The following is a 19,817-nucleotide window of genomic DNA, read 5'->3' on the forward strand; positions in this document are numbered from 1 at the left end:
GGTTTAATGGAGGATACTGTGTTTAATTTGATAGAAAAGTGCAAAGAAACACAATATGTATACCTTAAGAGACAATAGTTGATCACTGTAAATCTTTTAGGACCCACCAGTCATTTAATATTTGTGCATTTTCAGCTATTGAATAAATTGTTACAGTCTTGTTATGAGTTATTAATATTTTCTAGGGATGGCAACGAGTAGTAAAATTGGTACTCGAGTACTCGGACAATCCTTCGATCGAGTACTCGCGTACTCGATTAGTCAAAAATACTGAATTTGTTTTTCGGGAAAGACAAGATCGTGTATCCATGTATGGTTCATGACGTATATTGTGCATTGGTCGTATTATTGGTCATTTTCATCTTTAAATTAGACTTACCTTATGTACTTAAACAGAAAATTAATAAAAGGAAAACAAATGTTGTTTTCAGGCTTTTAATTTTGTCTTTTTCATTTCATTTTAATGATTTTATATATAAGTATGCACTGTAAATTAGCAACAATATAGCTGGAAAGTTAAACCCGGATTTTATTCGAGCGTCTAGACAATCGAGTTTATAATGAACAACAATCAGTACAACAATGATGAAAATTAAAAGCATAAATAAAAATAATGAACGAAATACTTTGTTCTGTATTATTGTTGTTTACCTCATTAATATTCATAATTCTTGATTTAAGATATCAACCAATCAATTGTGATAATCATTGCAAAATAGTTAAAATACGCCCATTAAGAAATCAATGCTCATACTGTTTCGCGGCACTTTGGGTACCATATGACTCCTTTGGCGAATATCCCATCAACCGATGGGATTAAAACTCCCCCTTTGGCTTCAAAATTCTGTTCAAGTCACACTTTGGGATGTGACAGGGTCAAGCCATTATGCAGCCATTATAGGGCGCAGGCAGACTTTTATAAACTCAACAACAACAACATCAATGCTCGTAACGCTCGCTACTCTTTCACTCGTTAGCGTCCATTGTTTGGTGAAAGGTCTCTAATTGGTAAACAATAGAATTGTGTAGGTAAAAGTACCGCTATCAAAACTTTGCTAATTGACATCACTGCGAATTGGAAATAGGGGCCCTATGTTGATAGTTTGCAACTCTCACAACACCTGTCAATTAATTTATTAGGCTCAATTGTGTACACAGCGGGGATTAAAATGACCGAAAATTGTCCTCTTGGCAACTAGCCAGATCTGATACTTCGTCTGAAAATCGTGTATTTGGTGATTTTTATAGATTTTTTTAGATTTTTTCCCCGAGTACTCGAGTAGCGATTTGGTACTCGAGTACTCGTTGCCATCCCTATAATATTTTCCATAAATGCATTTTATAGTAAGCAGTTAAAAGCTTATCTAAACTTTATGTTTGTAATGTATTGATTTTAAATATGAGTGTCACTTTAGTTATTCTGCAACTATTTTGTTATTATAAGTAGCAATTTCAATTTCCTACTTGCATTCCATTTATTGTCATGAGGAAGAATGATACTTTCTCCATATATATATATATTAGATAACTGAAGACACCCTGTATCGTTGATTATTTGCAACTTCATTTAAAAATAAATAAATTTACCCCAAAAGTTAGTTTTGCAACATACACTGGAAAACATATCACACAATTCGAATGAATAATATCCATCATGAAAAATTATCAACTTATATATAATGTTAAAAGCCTAACCAAATCCAACCATTCTGATGGACTGCTACACACAGATGTTATTTTACAAGTTGTAACATAGCAGCTTTCATAGCAGCCAGATTTAAATGTCAAAATCTTCAATCATCACAAGATATGAATGACCTCCAAATTACTTCCCCTTTCCAAACAAGGGCACCTGTTGTTGTAACAGTCTAAATGCTAACAGTCTATGAGCAGGCCCTGATTTTTGCTAGGGGTTACTGGAGCAACCGCCCCCCCCCCCCCTAACCCACTGTAATTGTTTTTTTATGTAGGATGTACCACAATTGATAGAGATATGAAGTGTTGAATAAATTTAACAGTATAATGTAAATAATAAATGTGTCAATAAAATTCACGGAAAAAAATGTGGATTTCCAAAGAATAAAGGCACCCTTATCTTGTCATGAAAATCAAACAGCTAGATTAAAGACTATTTTGGTCAGCACAGTCCCCTGAATTTCATTAGCCCCATTTAAAATATATGGGGTTTCTTGTGAAAAACAAAGCAAAATCTAATCTTAAACCCTATATAATTATCATCAAAGACTTGAAAACCTAGTTATTGGGTGCCTCAGGTTTAAAAAAGCTATATTAACTTAACCTATGCAGATCTCACTTTTACTCTTTCTTGTTGCATTTGAAATCTGCTAAATAATAATGCAGCGTGACTAAATAATAAGCCACCCATCAGCTAGTTTATGAGTTAGAATTTCCATTAAGGTATTCTTTGTAGCTTGTTATTTGTTTAATTAATAATCAGGCTCCAATTTCTCGAAACTTCTTAAGCTTAACAGGCTTAAGTCGCTTATTTCAATTAGCCCAAATACATACTCAAAATGGATTTTGGTAAATGAAAAATGGTTTCTTCTAATTAGCATACAGATTTTTCTTATATAATTTCTAAAATATAAACGCATATTATAGAAAAACAAAAATAGAGAGTTTAGCTTAATCCTGTTATAAGGGACTTAAGAAGTTTCGAGAAATTGGTGCCAGCATTTAAAAAGTTACCTCTCTTTTGGTACAATAGATGAAAGCGTTCTTAAGTTTACCAAGATATACGCATTATCTTAAGAGGTAATGTACGAACAATGTTCAATTCTAAGGAAGTTTATATAATGTTGAATCATAAAATGACAGTGATTTATCTTATTATCTGAATCTAGATTTCATATATCAATAAATTCTAATAATTGTGGCTTCATTGTTTGACATCCTGGTCCAGTGCCTTTTTACTAGGTGTGGGGAAGACAGTCTCTTAGCCCTTTTTGAGGGGAAAAAAGCGTGTTTTCCAGTTTTGAGGAAAAATTCTCAGAATACTTTAACCAAGACTTTAGTTTTACAAGTGGAGTGAAATATCAATAACAAATTAAAGTATCATGAACATCATTATAATAGTGAGATTCTTGTTAATATAAAAAATAAAATAAATTTAAAATGGGGAATTTCAGTGCGGTCCATTTGGAGAAAAAAGGGCCTGGCCCTTGGGTAAGAAACCGGGTATCGGCTTTGGCAAAGAATATTAAAAAGGCCCTGGACTGTTTAAGAAACGTTTCAGTAGATATTGCTTCAATAAGGGTAATATTAAATCAGATTAAGGACATCACCCCTAATTGCATGCCAGTTGAACATAATGCATCAAGATAAAACGAGCCATAGTTAGTGTGTATGAATTGTAACTTTTATATGTGATATGTGATTAAATGTGAACGTGATATGTGATTTGTGAATGTGTTTCAAAAGCAAAGCAGAGATGCAGCTAACTTGAATTAGATCACATGCTACGACCAAATCAACCACTTGAAACACTATCACTTACAACAGATAAATATCTGCATGTATTAATAGTAATAATATGATTAAACCAAGATTTGTGCTGATTTTCCAATAGAATAAATTAATGCAGTTGCTGATAGAATTATTATTCAGTTTGGCGAGCTTCAAATATAGTCCGTACTAGTACATAAATTAACTAGTAAGGCGTGTATCTGCCTAAAACCAGCATGATTCTGATGAAAAATAAAATAATTCTGCCAAAGTTACAGTATTCATAATCGACCATACATTCTGTTACACTTGAACATTGAAAATGTCAATTATTAAATTCAATGGCAAAAAGGACAAAAAAATTTACCACTGTAATAGACAATCTGAGTGTTATTAACATAATTGGGGCTTATTTGTCTGCTTGTATCATAGAAAGAAATCTGCCAAGTAAAACTGTCCATTTTCCAGTACTAAAAAGCACCTCAGATTTATGCGCAGAACGTACCAGTATGCACCATAATTGTTTTCATAAATTTCAGGGGGGGGGGGGGGCATGCCCCCAGACCCCCTAGCACAATTATGAATCAACATGAATAGAGGGCTAGCTAGCCCCTGCTTTTGTAAGTGCACTAAATTGTTCTTATATAGTATAACTTTAAAATTCTTTTTTTTGTTAGAAAGACACACCTCTCTATTTGTTGACATCACCCCTAATTGCATGCCAGTTGAACATAATGCATCAAGATAAAACGAGCCATAGTTAGTGTGTATGAATTGTAACTTTTATATGTGATATGTGATTAAATGTGAACGTGATATGTGATTTGTGAATGTGTTTCAAAAGCAAAGCAGAGATGCAGCTAACTTGAATTAGATCACATGCTACGACCAAATCAACCACTTGAAACACTATCACTTACAACAGATAAATATCTGCATGTATTAATAGTAATAATATGATTAAACCAAGATTTGTGCTGATTTTCCAATAGAATAAATTAATGCAGTTGCTGATAGAATTATTATTCAGTTTGGCGAGCTTCAAATATAGTCCGTACTAGTACATAAATTAACTAGTAAGGCGTGTATCTGCCTAAAACCAGCATGATTCTGATGAAAAATAAAATAATTCTGCCAAAGTTACAGTATTCATAATCGACCATACATTCTGTTACACTTGAACATTGAAAATGTCAATTATTAAATTCAATGGCAAAAAGGACAAAAAATTTTACCACTGTAATAGACAATCTGAGTGTTATTAACATAATTGGGGCTTATTTGTCTGCTTGTATCATAGAAAGAAATCTGCCAAGTAAAACTGTCCATTTTCCAGTACTAAAAAGCACCTCAGATTTATGCGCAGAACGTACCAGTATGCACCATAATTGTTTTCATAAATTTCAGGGGGGGGGGGGGCATGCCCCCAGACCCCCTAGCACAATTATGAATCAACATGAATAGAGGGCTAGCTAGCCCCTGCTTTTGTAAGTGCACTAAATTGTTCTTATATAGTATAACTTTAAAATTCTTTTTTTTGTTAGAAAGACACACCTCTCTATTTGTTGACTGGGTCACAAAATCATAAAAAAATATTTACACAGTTACCAATGGAATGTTAAAAGGATAACATTGTTACCTAATGTTACATATTACAAAATGAACAGAAACATAAATGTAAATATCTTTACTTAAAGGCATTTCAACAGATTTGGATATATATTAATAACTTTAAATCCTGCTTTGCAAGTATTCTTTTGTAGGGCCTTACTTTACAAAATATTCCTATGACTTATTTGTAATATAAAACATTGGTTAATCACAGATTACATTGATCACATTGATGAGTCACTTCTTGTTTTGATATAATTGTTAATTTTTGGAAGGAAAAGGTATTGCTTTGATACCCAGGGTTTTCAATAACTTTGGGCTGAACCATCCGAAAAAGAAACATGAGTTTCCTTATGTTTTGATAATATTTCTTTAAAAAAAAAATGTAAATTCTTGCGGGCTTAAAACATTTTTAATTTAAACCATCAATTTTTGCAGCAAGCCAGAGAGAACCCTGCATACCTTGTGAGCTTTTATATAAAACATCATGATAACAATGTTTTTGTTCAGAAAATTATTTCCTATCCCGCAATTTAAAATAAATCTTAAGTGCAGAATGTCTGTCCGACTTGAAACGGTAACTAGGTAAGGTCGGTCAACTTATTTTTAGCATATTGGCAGATTTAAAATCCTTTAATAATAAGAAACTGTATAACATATGATCTAAATCTCTCTTAATCGAAAATAATCTGAAAATGTTGTAATGCTAGTACATGATTAATGGGTTCACAAACTTATTTATGTGGTGGTGGTGGTGGTGGTGATGGCAACAATGATTGATGATGATGATGATTGATGATGATTAAATTTGTTAATAAAAGCAATTGAGGTGTTGGCATCATGTGCCTGTGAAGGTATTAAAATGTCTTAGCATCAGTAAACTTAACACAATGTTATTTCAATGAGACCACATAAAATTTCTGAAAACGTGAACATGTATATTCCTGTGATAATGAAAGTGAATTCAATAAATATTTGCTTTGCTAACAGTGAAACATCTAGTTAAATTAAAGAGATCAATGCAGAGCAGTTGTTCAATTTGAAAGAGACTATATTCAGGAATTGATTTAGACAGAGAAAGAGTCTTTTAATTAATTGATTACAGTTTATTTTTAACCTATGGAAAATCAATATAATTTCCACTTCCAAGAATTTACAGAAATTGACAAACAGAAAATTGATTCAAACTGCATCTTTAAAATAACTAAATAAAACATTGACAATATCACAACATAGTTACAAAGTGTACAATTAAATAATAATTACCAGTAAGAATGGGCTGGATGACCCCATTCTGCGTTTTGCACTGAATTCTCTCAAACGAAACTTCGTCGGTCATTTTGATCCGAGTTGACAGCTCTGATCAATACACGTGTCCTCTAGACGATTGAAGGTCAATCTCAAGGCAGTTATAGAGTGTTTGACAAGCGCCTGAGTGATACAGCATGATCACGTCAAAGGGAGACCACTAATAAACCACAAAAAAAATGTCAACTTTCTGTCCAGGAAGAATGGTTTGACAACAGTTTAACAGCGATGGTCTTGGAAAAAACAAGTGAAGATGAGGCAGACCAAGCCGCACTAGCCAGGAGGTATAGTATTAATCATTCATTCGAAGGATACGGGAGTTCATCAGTTTTATAACTCGAACAGATTTCAATCAATTCTGTACATGAAAACTGAACTAAAATTAGAAGAGTTAATTGTTTGTTTCGATGCAGAAACGCAATATATTTCATCATGGAAATGGTTTATTATGATGTCCGTGATTTCACATCATTGTAGTGTGTGTGGGCTAGAACTAGCAACAGAGCGATCAGGGATACTTTTTTATTATTTTGACATTTCTTATGTATCCCTGTAACGCTACAACTGTCTAACATTTTACACTGGGCAAAAGAATATATAGTAATATCATGCATCCATGTTGAATAATAATGACAACGCTGTTTCATATATACCCGACAGTAATCTAAACTGGATTTAATTTGTCATTAGAGTTGTTATTTTCACACATAAATATATTTTTGGTCACGAATACTGTTGAACATGTACACAACCTGTCAGATGTGTACCAGATTTACAGGTATCTGAATATTTGAAAAACAATTGAAACATGTTTATGTTTTATGATATCTGAACATCTTTGTTTGGCATAATGACATATATAAATATGTTTTTAATAGTAGGCAATAATATTTTCGTAGAAATTTTAATTTATAACGTAGATTATTTCAAAATTGTGGCCGCGAGGATTCTCTGCGCAAGGGCTAATCGCTACTTTTTGCTGGGATGGTGGATGTCACGAGTCTGCCATAGTAAAACAAAATCGTCAAAAGACTCGCTGATGGCCATTTAGGTGGACTAGGGCTAGAACCAGCCACCTGGTTAATCAGAGCTCCGTGCTAGTGTTCTAGCGGTTGTGGGTTCGAGCCCCACACTGGACACACTTTTCCTCCAAAGTTTACTGTAGTCAGTGAGCCCTAGTCCACCTAAATGGCCGTCATTGAGTCTTTTGATAAAAAAGTATCCCTCATCGCTCATTATAGTAGCTAGAGTGAGCCCCAGTTAAAACTATGTTTTAAAAGTGGTGTCACAAGAGGTGACTGCTGTGTTCATACATGTACATACAAAATGGTTGTAGGGCTTCTCTAGATCAACTTTATCATGTGTAATATATTTTTCAAAACCAAATAAGTTCTGTATCCAAATTCTTATATTGGCGAATGTAAACCCATGCAACTCATTTGAGGCTCTGACGTCTTACCATTCTTAACTCCAGCTCTGAATTCTACCAACAGAGCTAAACAGTATGCTAGTTCCTGCCTGTCCACAAATCTCTCCTCCCTTTATTAACATTGAAAGCCAATCCAGGCTCGATCTCCTGCCATTTACTCCAGTCTGTGGTATACCCAAATCCCAGGAAAGTGGTGTGCATGGTCATGATGCTAAAACTTACAACCATTGTAATTTAAGCATGTAGCTATAAAAACTGGGCTATCCAAATGTCTGGTTCCTTTTATAATACGCAAAGCTTCATTCTACTAAGTTGACTTCATTTCAGGTTTTCTCGGAATGAGTGCATCCTACGCTTCCTTTCATTCCTTTGCATGGCCATGATGTTTGGTCTTTTCCTAATCCAGGTGGACATCCTCTGGAGAGCTAGACAGGTAAGAACATTCCCATGTGGTATTTATATTATACTTACAGTGGTCGAAATTAACACAAGTCCGCATTAAGGCCTGCACTGGTAAATTGTCTGAGCTTGCTCGAATTCCGAATTTTATGTAGCAGGGCTTGTTAAAAAAATTGATGCCAAGCAATAATATAAGTAGTCGGGCTAATGTTCATCAAAAAGTCTTATTTCGATGACTGTACTTAATTATGTAGATAACTATGAGACACTTTATTCTTACTTATATCCAAGTGTTTCCGGTCATGTGACCAGTACTTAGGGTATTGATCTAATTACACCCAACATGTGAGACAGTAACACGCAGCAACACTCCGGTTTAAAATATTTTAATGTAAATGTACATAGGTTTTTTATCTATATAGCAGTGGTGATTTTGTGTTTGTATATATAGTGCCGCTGTCATTGTAAAATGGAAGAAAAATAAATAGGATTTGTATATATAGTACAGGTGTCTTTGTGAAAAGAAGAAAAAAAATAGGGTTTGTAACTTTGTACGACGCATATATAAACCATGTGCTAAAAGTGCCCTCACTCTAAATGAAATGTGTTTGAGTTATACTCAACCTCTTAGGTGAGAGGTCGACACCTATTCCACTAGCTAGACCACATACACAGGTGAGAGGTCGACACCTATTCCACTAGCTAGACCACATACACAGGTGAGAGGTCGACACCTATTCCACTAGCTAGACCACATACACCCTTCACAATAGAGGGAGTTGATGTTCAAAGAAGCATTTCTCCCTCACCAATTACTTTGTCTGCGTACATGTAAAATGTTAGAATGAATGTGAAACCTAACACTGTAATAGTAGGGTTTTAGCTGAAGGGTTATGGAATGGTGCTGCACCCTGTCTTTTTTAGTAGAACCATTTTGTCCTCATGGAGACCAGCATGTGAACCGACCTGCCTTCATAGAATTTAATGCTCAAGACAGTCAAATATTTCTTTTGTTTTGTTTTTAAAACATTTATTTAGATTATAAATACATACACACTTAATATACATCTGGCAGTTGAAACCTAATATATTACCTCAATTAAACATGATTTCTAACATTTTCTGCCAAATTTATAATGTTCAAGTTCTTATAGCTCCATTCAATGTGCCCTTCACCCTTAGCACCCTGTCCCCTTTCTGCAGCACCCTGTCCCCTTTCTGCAGCACCCTGTCCCCTTTCTGCAGGACCCTGTCCTTTTTAAATCCTGGCTAAAACCCTTAAATAGCCACTGTTATGATGCAGAGTTTTCTTATTTTCAGTCTTTCCTGCTTGACCTCCTGATTCCAGAAACACCAGAGCGTTACTACATTCACCCAGCATTTTCCGACGTCCCACACTCAGACGATACCTGGTCTTGGGACCCAGACACTCTGATACTGAAAGTCAACACATCGTTCTATGTACACTGAGTGATGCCCACGACGTTCATGTTTCATATTTGTGTATAGGTACACACATGCATACAAAAAATGTGCATTTACCGGCACCCTGTATTCTAGTGATATCTCAAGTCTGTGGACCTGGAAAAAGTAATACAGGAAAGCAAAACATAAACATATATATACACAGACTGATTAATGAGTTATTGGTAATCGTTTTCAGAAAAAAAAATTATACTATCATGTGTGTACGATTCAGTCTCCAGCTAGGCCTAAATAGCAGGGTTGGGCACTGTGCTGCATTTTCAGGCACCTTGCTGCATTATTTAATAAGTTCTATGTTTTTATGTGTTCTGATTAATATATAGAAGTTATGTTGTTTCATTATACAAGTTGTAATTACTTGTTTGTTAAAAAGGTTAGTGTATAATCAAGGTTCTAAGTAATGGCCTCTAGCCATTGTGAATTGTCCCAGTTCTCAGATAGCACATACTATGTATATAAGTATTTTAAAAAGTATACAGTTTTCATTCAATTTTGTTTGATGTGCTAGGCCAAAAAAATGGTTTGGTAAGGATACTTCCTTTTCAATAACAGGTAGAATAAGTAGGCTTTTTATTTTTATTTTTTTTATTAGGCTTCATATAAGAATGTTATTGTCATCATTGGAGAATGGTGTGAAAGTTATTTTCTGTCTAAAGCTTTAAAGGTTTTACATATTAAAACACAAAAATATATATTTTTATATTTTTTTTTAACAACTGACTATAAAAACGTTAGGGTTGGTGCCTTAATTAGGGTCAGGTAACCCGAAGCAAACGTTTTTTTGTTTAGACCTAATTTACATGATCCTAATTGGGGCATACACTTTTTTAGGCCCTAATAATATATATTTGTAGATTTAACTTGTTTGAAGTCAATGGCAATAAGCTGTGTCCATTGACCAACAAAATTATATCTAGTTAAATCAAGTACAAGGGCCTCTCGTAATTATGATGCTGTGGTTTCATTTTGAATTGTTCAGTCCCATAGCCATTACACAGACATTATAATGAGTGTTCTATACATTTACACTGAAAGACTACTTCGAAAAATATGATTAATAAATGAAAGATTATTCATGCCTTGAAATTTGTTGCACATTGTAAAGTCAATATATAGATCAAATAGTTTACATTGAATTGACAACCCACAAGGAATTGACTGGGCTAAATAATGTTTTGTTTATTAAAAACATTTTTTAAAGTATTACACCGTAGTGGAGCGCGCTGTCTTACGACGGCTCTTGTTATATACACTAATAATCAGATATTTTGCCAGTGTGTATGAATGTCCCAGATCCCCTGCCAAATTTTCTGATATTGATATTTTTATATCAAGTTCTCTTTGTGCTGATTGTTCAGAAATTTGTTAATTTGTCAGTCAAAAACATTGTTAACGTCATTGTTGTTTACTTTTAAATCTGAATTGCTCCGAAAGTTCCATGGAAACAATTTTGATCTGCAGTATTCTCATCAAGATTTGAGACAACTGTTCAGATGTAATTGTTTTATTCAAATATATGAGTATACATGTATCATAAAATATTTCACCTGAGGAAGTTAACAACGATGTTGTTAATCATGTTGTTAACTTCAAGAAAGTTTTGAACAATCGACTCATTGTGTATTATTTTGTTAATCATTGTAAGCTAGTAGAAGTTGTTGTTGTTTGTCTTCCTGTGACTTACTGTGTTTGAATACATAGTCAATATTTCCATATTGCATGTCAACAGCAAAACATTATCATGATTATGATATTATTATTTATTTCATTAAGCCTGTATGGATATTTTAGTGCAACATCTTTTGCCCAACGGTGAAGAACGCATCAAATGTCAGCTATTTATGTTTACAAATATAAAACACCAAAAGCAAACAACTTACCTTCAGTTTACGATTAATTACTTGTTAGATTGAATTTTAAACAATTAAAATAAACAGAGCGAATGGATTTGCAAGATTGGGCCCAAGCCCTCATACTGCATGAATGCATGAGCATTCTTTATTAGCTTGTTTGTAACTGATATAAAACTTCTAGTCATTTCAACGTAAAGTCTTTTTAAGCAGAGCGAGTTTGGTTTGTGGTCACAAAGCCCAACAAGTGGGTTTTCTCCTGGTTCTCCGGTTTCCCCCACAACACAAGACCATACATCACATAAAATTGTGCCAATGAGAGTGATTGATAAAATGTTGTAATAACTTGTTTCACAATCATTATAAAATATTTAAGTTTAAACTTAACTAACCAGAGCATCAAAGTGTTTTCAAGTGCCATTCAGTGACCCTATACTGCACCAAATTGTCTGTAACCATTCCTTGTTGTTTGTCTATGGTTGTTTGTCTAAGGGTTTAAAGTGAATGGATCGGGTCAGCAAAGACATGTTATTATTATGTATTTACGAATCATGAACCTTTCATTTGTAACCTCAAGTTGTCATTCAATTATTGTTCAATTGCAGTGGTCAAAATTAGCACAAGCCCACAAGCCCTGCACTGGTAAAATGCTTTCATGGCTTGCTAAAATTCTGGGGGATATACATCAGGGCTTGCTCAAAAAATGTAAAGCTACGCAGTAGTATATGAAATCGGGCTTGTTCATCTAATACACTAAGTTTGATAACTCTTAAATTGCTACAAAAACTTGGTTATAATCATTAATACTAAATTAATCAAAACTACTCCATACGTATGCTTAAAGCCACACAATAAAGGTTGATGCAAAAAGATTTATTTTATTTTAATACATTATTGTGTTAAACTCTTTGACTTTTTTTAATTAATTTATTTATATATATAAATAGCTAGTCGTAGCGTCAAATTCCCCAGTAAAAAAAAAGCTTAAACATTGCTAATATTTTTTATCTATACCTAAATGATACGCATTTTATTGTTTTGATCATTAAAGCCAAACATGATAATGCATTAAAATTTGGAAAAAAAGAAATGCATCAACCTACATGTATAGTGTGATCCTTCAAGGGAAATAACTCCATGCTACTTCAAGGGAAATAACTCCATGCTACATCTTTTTTGGTGCTCTACATGTTATGCTAACAATGTACACATTCTTGGATATTTTCATTTTGTTCCTAATTGTTCTTGAGTAGATCTTAGCTGTCAAATGGTCAGTTGGTAGTTTTAATGTAATAACTCCTTAGAAGCAGTTGCTTCTCTTAGATATGAAAGAACAACTTGCCAAAGATGATAATGTCCCTTTAAATGTGTTATTTTATGTTAGCACTAGATTGTTATACCACTTAAAATTGTACAACTGCACAATTTTTTATGGAAAAAGTTGTAACCTTACTAAGGTGTAAAAAAAATAGTTTGTTTACACTTACTCTATTGACCTTAATTTTTCCTCCTGACTGTACACTTTCTTTGCTGTAGTGTGGTTTTTTTTCATAGTTTCCTAAAAATGTGCATTTTGAGTGAACATGTTAAAATTTGACCTGCTTATTTTATAACTAAAATATTCTACAATAGTGATATACCTCCATGTAGGTCTGTCTGTTGGGTACAGAATACAGGTTCTCGAAAAAAAAAATAGAAAAAAAAGTTATGCTTATCTACCGTACCCATTGTGTTTTGAAGATGTTAGTGCAAACAAAGAACTTATTGGCCTAACCTAAATAAGTAGATTGACGAGAATAATAAGATGGCTTTTTCAAAATTCTTGCCTTTGCAAATGTCTTCCTGTGATTGATAAAAGTATATATTTGTGACTTTAATGCTTAAAACCCCCAGATCTATAACTTAAAGCCAGTGACTTAAAAAAATAATTGACCTTGTAATTTGGCTAATTGTAGATGTTTTAAGAAAAAGCTTGATCTTTGAATCACATATACATTATGCATTGTGATTCAACGATCAAGCTTTATTTAAAACATAAACATTAAGGCCAAGTCATTGAAATCTGACTTCAATCTCCAATTGTTGTATTTAGCTTTAATTTCATTCGAACTTCTTACGTTTCAAAAGTTAATATGGCTTTTTGCTGTATATGTTGCTTGCCAAATATGTATATATGATGATGTATGAATTTTTGTATATCTACAATGCCTTTCCATTTTAAATGTTTTGTTACCTTGTATACCAATCAATCAATGTATACATTTATAGTGCCAGTATTTGAATATGATTAATTCTTTTCCAATAAGTCTTACAAGATTAAGATTTTTGTATACTTAACTGATATTGAATAATTTAATGACAAACCATGGGATTAGCAGCTAGAAGTTTACCTTGGTAACCAAGTGACACTTAGATATACTAGATGGTTTTGGTACCTTTTGGCTTTAAAGCTGCACTCTCACAGATTGACCATTTTGACACTTCATTTAGTTCTTGGTTTCAGAATCAGCCTATTTTAGTATCAATACCTTCAATTCAGTTATATTTTCTAACTCACAATAAAACAGATCTTAATTGTTTGGGAAGATGCAGATTTTTGATTTTTTTTAAAACGTAGTAACACTATTAGCCATAAATCATCTTTTTTCGAACATAAATATGAAAAATTGTTATCTGATCTTTTGTCAGCAGTCTAATATCATTGGTTTCCTGAGACATTTATGCCAAAATTGGCTCATTCCAAAACAAAAAATAAAAAAGTTGTCAAAACAGTCAAACTATGAGAGTTCGGCTTAAATTTAACTCCATGATAATATTGTTTTCATAGTTTTGGGAATCTTTCACAGACTTTGTTGAATATGTTTTGTTAATGACGAAAATATGCGAATATCATTTTCAATGGCAAAGATTTCTTTGTACTTCAAAAATGATCATTTGACAATATTTGACATGTACATAATGTAACATTGATGGCAGTTGTCTTATTTATGAAGGAAAAAAACAGACTTGTTAGTTATCATTGATGTATAATAATAGCATTGTCAACACCTCGGCCATAATATGGACTGTTTACAATGTAAGAATTTTTGACATTTCATTACAAATTACACGTAAAAAACTCTATAGTAATTTAATATTATTCATAAGTAATTTAACAAACTACTACCAGTTTACTACCAGTTGATGTACTGGCATACATCTTAGGTTGTTTTTGATGGAAAATGGTTAAGGAGTTACAATTGCAAACTGAAAGGTGTTAAAATATGGCACCAGTAGCTCTTGCTTATTGCTCAACATTAAAAGGGTACTAGTACTTGGAAATGGTGTCCTCAGTTCTGGTTGAACCGGAGAAAAGTTGTATCCCGTGTATCGGTGCTATACACTCAGCACGTTAAACAACCAAGACATCTCTTCAAAAAGTGCTTGGGTTTGTACATGGATCTCTTGTATCTCACTCTGTTTCTTCTTTTTCAAGATTTTTAATATCTGGATTTGACCTGGAATTGCAGTTACATGCTATCTCATGTCACTTATGACATTTTAACACAATTTTAGTCATGATGGCGTCATGACAGTGTCATGGCGGGGTCTGACTATAATGCAGCCAATAGGTGTGGCCAGACCTTGATAAACTCGGTTAAACATGACAGATATGCCCTATCACTTGTCTTAATGACCCACACATTAATTATATTCAACTCTGTAAGATTATGTGTGTAACTATATAATATATATGGAATCTGCTGGTCAGAGGTCAGTTGATATAATAATGTAATTATTATCTGTCATGTTTATGTCTATAAGCTACTCTTACATTATTGCTTGTGTTTTAAGTAATATGAAGGCAATGGTTAATAAAAACTGGTTAATTCTTTGGTTTGGTTAAAGTTAGCCAAAATATTAATTGATTTGTAATTATTTATCCATATATGGAATATGGGTGATATATGGGGATATTATGATTGGACAGACACAGTTGTCTGACATCCTGTTTTGTGTTGAGTTCAGTGGGTGAACATGTAATTGATGAGACAGTGCAGCAATTGAGACAGATGCTTGTTTATTATATTATAATGTAACACCAAACAAGATGTAATTTAAATTATCATAGTTGTCTGAGAAAAGTGTATCATAATATTCCTTTTATTTATATGCCTCCTTTGATTTATTCAATGTTAAACCCAATTTTTGTGATTTGAACCTGCCAAACTGCACTAAGCTTGTACACAACATTTCTCTGAATTTCCATTCTTGAAATGTAGTCATCAATCATTTTCAATAAGTGATTTTAGGAAATTTTCTTGAATATAAAGTTAAATTCCTCATAAATGATTTCCTAAGGAATTGCAGTAAAATTTCCTTGAAAAAAAATAAATTTTTGATTCATTTATTAAAAATCTTAAAGCCTTAACACATTTCTGTGTAAAGGGCAGCACTCAATGCATGGCCCTAAAGGGCAGCACTCAACACATGGAACTAGCTTGATACCAAATAAGGCCTAAATATTTTCACTGTTTGATGTAGGAAAAACAATTATATGCATATTATAAATGTATTTATTATAACAACATGTACGTATTTTGTGTATCAAGAAAATGTAATTTGTATTTTTTGCAAAGTATATTTTGTGTATTTGCTATTGAATTAATGAATTAACAGTATTCAGTGAATAAAATGTTAAATTGTTTCTATGTTTTGATCCTTGCTTCCAATTTCTCCATACTGTTCTGTAGTTTATGCTGATATTATATCACACTTTGGGTTCACTGAGCTCAATATATATTAACCCAAAATGCATAATTGAAGTTGTACTCTCTCCCGGAGTGACAGTTTTGACTTTTTTGTGTCTCGTAATCGCCTGATTTAAGCCACAATGCTTTCGATTCAGCTAGCACAGAGTAATAAGATAACACAGAATATAACAGATCATTTTCGCTTTTAGCCATAAAACATCAATTTTTGAAAGCAAATATCCAAAACTGCGATCTGATCTTTTATCAGCAGTCTTATATGAAAGCTTTTCGACATTTTTATACGCAAAATTTGGCTCATTCAAATAAAAAAAAGTTGTTGAAATGGTCAATTTGTGAGAGTGCAGCTTAAAAATGCAGAAAAAAAACATAATCACCCTATTGAAACATACTTTTTATGAATTTGTTCAAAATATCATGACAATTTGTTAAACCAATTAGCTCTGCATGGTAGCACTTTTATTACAGGCATCTGGAAAAGGACAACCCAAGAAACATTCCAGTTTGGTTGAACTTGCCTTAGTGGTTTAGGAGTAGAAATTGATTGAAGGAAAATGATAATGACGGACGTCGAACTGGTTTATGCTGATCACTTTGTGCTCAGGTGAACTTAAACGGATTGCATATCCGGCATTTAAGTATCTGTGCTCCTTCCGTAGGAGCATAATAGAATAAGGATTTCATATCCAAGATGGCCCTATATCGCTCTCCAGATTTGGTAAAAAGTTCTAGTTATTAATCAGACATCATTCTGCATGAAAAACATGTATTTGTTTAAAAGGTTAAGATGGGCACATTCTTACAGTGAATACGTTCATGAAGTTGGAAGTTGATATCTTCAATGATTGTTTAACAATAAGATAATTATAAAACTAGAAAATAACAAAGGTATAAAAAAAAAATTGATAAAAGATTCACTATCCCTTGGAATAGGACTATTCCTGTGAATATATTTGAAATCCGGACAATGGTTCTTGGGGAGAATATTTTCAAAGCTTTTAATATAGACACAAAGTGAATAGTAGCCCCGCCCTGGCAACGATGTCTTTATCATCAGCATGTTGTAAAGGAGTGTCATAGAGGCTCACTTTAGGAACATTTCTGTTATATTAATATATTGAAATCGGGCCATCAATCCATCCGTCCGTTCGTTCTTTGTTCGTTCGTTCGTTCGTTCGTTCGTTCGTTCGTTCGTTCGTTCGTTCATTCATTCATTCATTCATTCATTCACTCATTCATTCGTTCATTTATTCACAAATCCATCAATCAACCAATCATTCACTCAATCAATCAGTTAAACAATCAATTAATCAATATATGAATCGATGCAGGTAAACACTAAGAACGATTACATGTTTTGTTTATTAAAATGATTTGCTGTGCAAGTTCCTTATTTTTTCCAACGAGTCTTGACACAACAATTCATCGTAGTAGTATACTTTATTGTCAAGAAATACGATATAATATCATCATTTTGCAATATTCATTTCTTTTTAAGAATTGCTGTCATTCATCAACTTATCCAGCAACGGCAACTTCGTGGTCAGTCCATCCACTGAAACAAATAAACTTTTTCTTACAAAGGTTTTAGTTCATACTAATTATATCATTTTAGCTTATGACCAAAGCTGATAACTATGGAGCCACGTTCGTGTCTGTTTCCTATGTAGAAACAAGTAATGGTATCTACTTTGAGGGGCTGTTACAACGTTTCCCTAGTTGTGATCGAACCCATGAACTCTTAGATGAGAGACGGATGATATTACCATTAAACCAGTTTCCCATCTAATGTTGGTAAACTCAATTCCGTGCAAACCACTTTCAAGCAAATGATAATATCAGCAATTTAACCAATGTGGTCAGGATCAGGTTGTGTATGTAGTAACCATTTTTGCATTTGATTAAGACTTTATCAAAGCTGTCTTTGAAGTAACCGAAGTGATTTGATTTACGCTTTGTTTCATTAAATGCTAATCATTGGCCAATTTAAATAATATTATAAATGTTATCCTTTTGTTGGTTGGCTTATCCAATGATTATCCTGGAATGTCAAACTATCATAGGTAGACCTGGTTGACACAAAAACACACATGAATTTGTTTCTGAGCCTACACATTTTAATGCTTCTTCAATTGGACCTCATGCATTGGTCACGTAAACTGGACCTCTGAATAAATATGCTTACCAGTAGTTTATTGGCTGGCTTAATATTGTTCTTGTGACATTGTAATTTGTGAACGTTTTACAGAATGAACGTCCAAAGTCTGTATCAAAGAGAGGAGCATCGACTGGGACCACGAATTGAGTTGAATAATAGTAATGCAATAAAATGAATTTTACTTATCGATTTAATAGCATATTTGATCAAAACATCTGGTGATCCAACATACATTAGTGATGTCTTGTCTAATTGTGCGAAATTCGGCGTTTGATTATTGCGCAATTAAACTAGATCACAGTGTTCCAAGGGATTAAACCTGTCCCTGAAGTCCTGTAGTTTGTGTATTATTTTGCTGGTCTGTTTATCGAGGAACGAAATCGAGGCATTGTCATCGTTGGTGTGCAAAATTCTTTAACCTTTGTCATTACTCCAAAATCGTTCAAAATGCTCAAATGAACTTGGTACACCCTTTGCCAGAAACAATGCGCATATGTACAGCAAGATCCATAACTCTGGTTGAAATATTCATAGAGTGTTGCCCCTTGTTCGACTAAAATATCAGAATACGCAAGGCTCTTTTAAAGTGTGTCTTAAAAGAAAGAACAGTCTAGTGTAAAATACTCACGGCATCTTACACACTGGCGCAGATAGAAAATTGATGCCCATACAGAGTTGTAAGGCTCATACATAATTGCACAATCTTGATCTGTATGTTCATGGTCATTGAATTTGAAATCTATCTGAAAATATATGATACAATAATAACAAATACATGCTTTAACAGCTTACGTGAAGTGGCAAAGGAGTATTGTATACCAACGGTTATAAAACCTCGGGTGTTCTATGTGGAAATATAGTACTGAAAAGGGTTAAATTAAAAAAAAAATAGGAAGGAAATCAGTTTGAGTTTATTGACGTCGAGTGGAAGCGCGACGTTAGTATGGATAAGGTTTCAAAGTTGTACCATGCCTCGAGAACACGTGAGCGAAATGGACCAGCTAACATTATTATGGTAAACAAAATAGACTATAAAATATGTTTGATTAAAAAACATCCTTAACTATCAAAAAGTTGTATAAACCGATTAAAGGAAAAAAAACATCAAGATAAAAAAACGTACGTCTTACACCGTTATTAAAAACCTTTGATTTTGAATAAATGGGTAAACTTGGAATTCAAAGACAATTCTTTACATATAACCGTATAAATGTTATAATATCGGAACTGTACCTTACCCAATTATGCAATAAGCAAGGCCGAATCATTGTATTACTACCTCCCTTTCTTCAAATTTAAACAATGTAGCTTTCAATTGAAATATGTTATGAAGCACGCTTTGTCTCAGGGATCTTAAACTT

At 33.3% G+C, this 19,817-nt stretch overlaps 1 protein-coding gene across 2 annotated transcripts in view; it reads right to left on the bottom strand.

Moving 5' to 3' along the window:
• LOC128206581 (nicotinate phosphoribosyltransferase-like) overlaps positions 1-6,525 on the bottom strand; it is a 36,597-nt gene extending 30,072 nt beyond the window's left edge. Inside the window, exon 1 of one of the 2 annotated variants that reach the window (XM_052909155.1) lies at positions 6,343-6,525. In XM_052909155.1, the coding sequence (XP_052765115.1) occupies positions 6,343-6,415 (73 nt within the window). In that variant the 5' untranslated portion in view covers positions 6,416-6,525. The remainder of the gene's footprint in view (positions 1-6,342) is intronic. The other variant, XM_052909156.1, reaches the window with a different exon arrangement.
• Between the last annotated feature and the right edge of the window lie 13,292 nt (positions 6,526-19,817).

The sequence above is a fragment of the Mya arenaria genome, chromosome 10 (genome assembly GCF_026914265.1).
Source record: "Mya arenaria isolate MELC-2E11 chromosome 10, ASM2691426v1".
NCBI classification, from domain to species: domain Eukaryota; kingdom Metazoa; phylum Mollusca; class Bivalvia; order Myida; family Myidae; genus Mya; species Mya arenaria.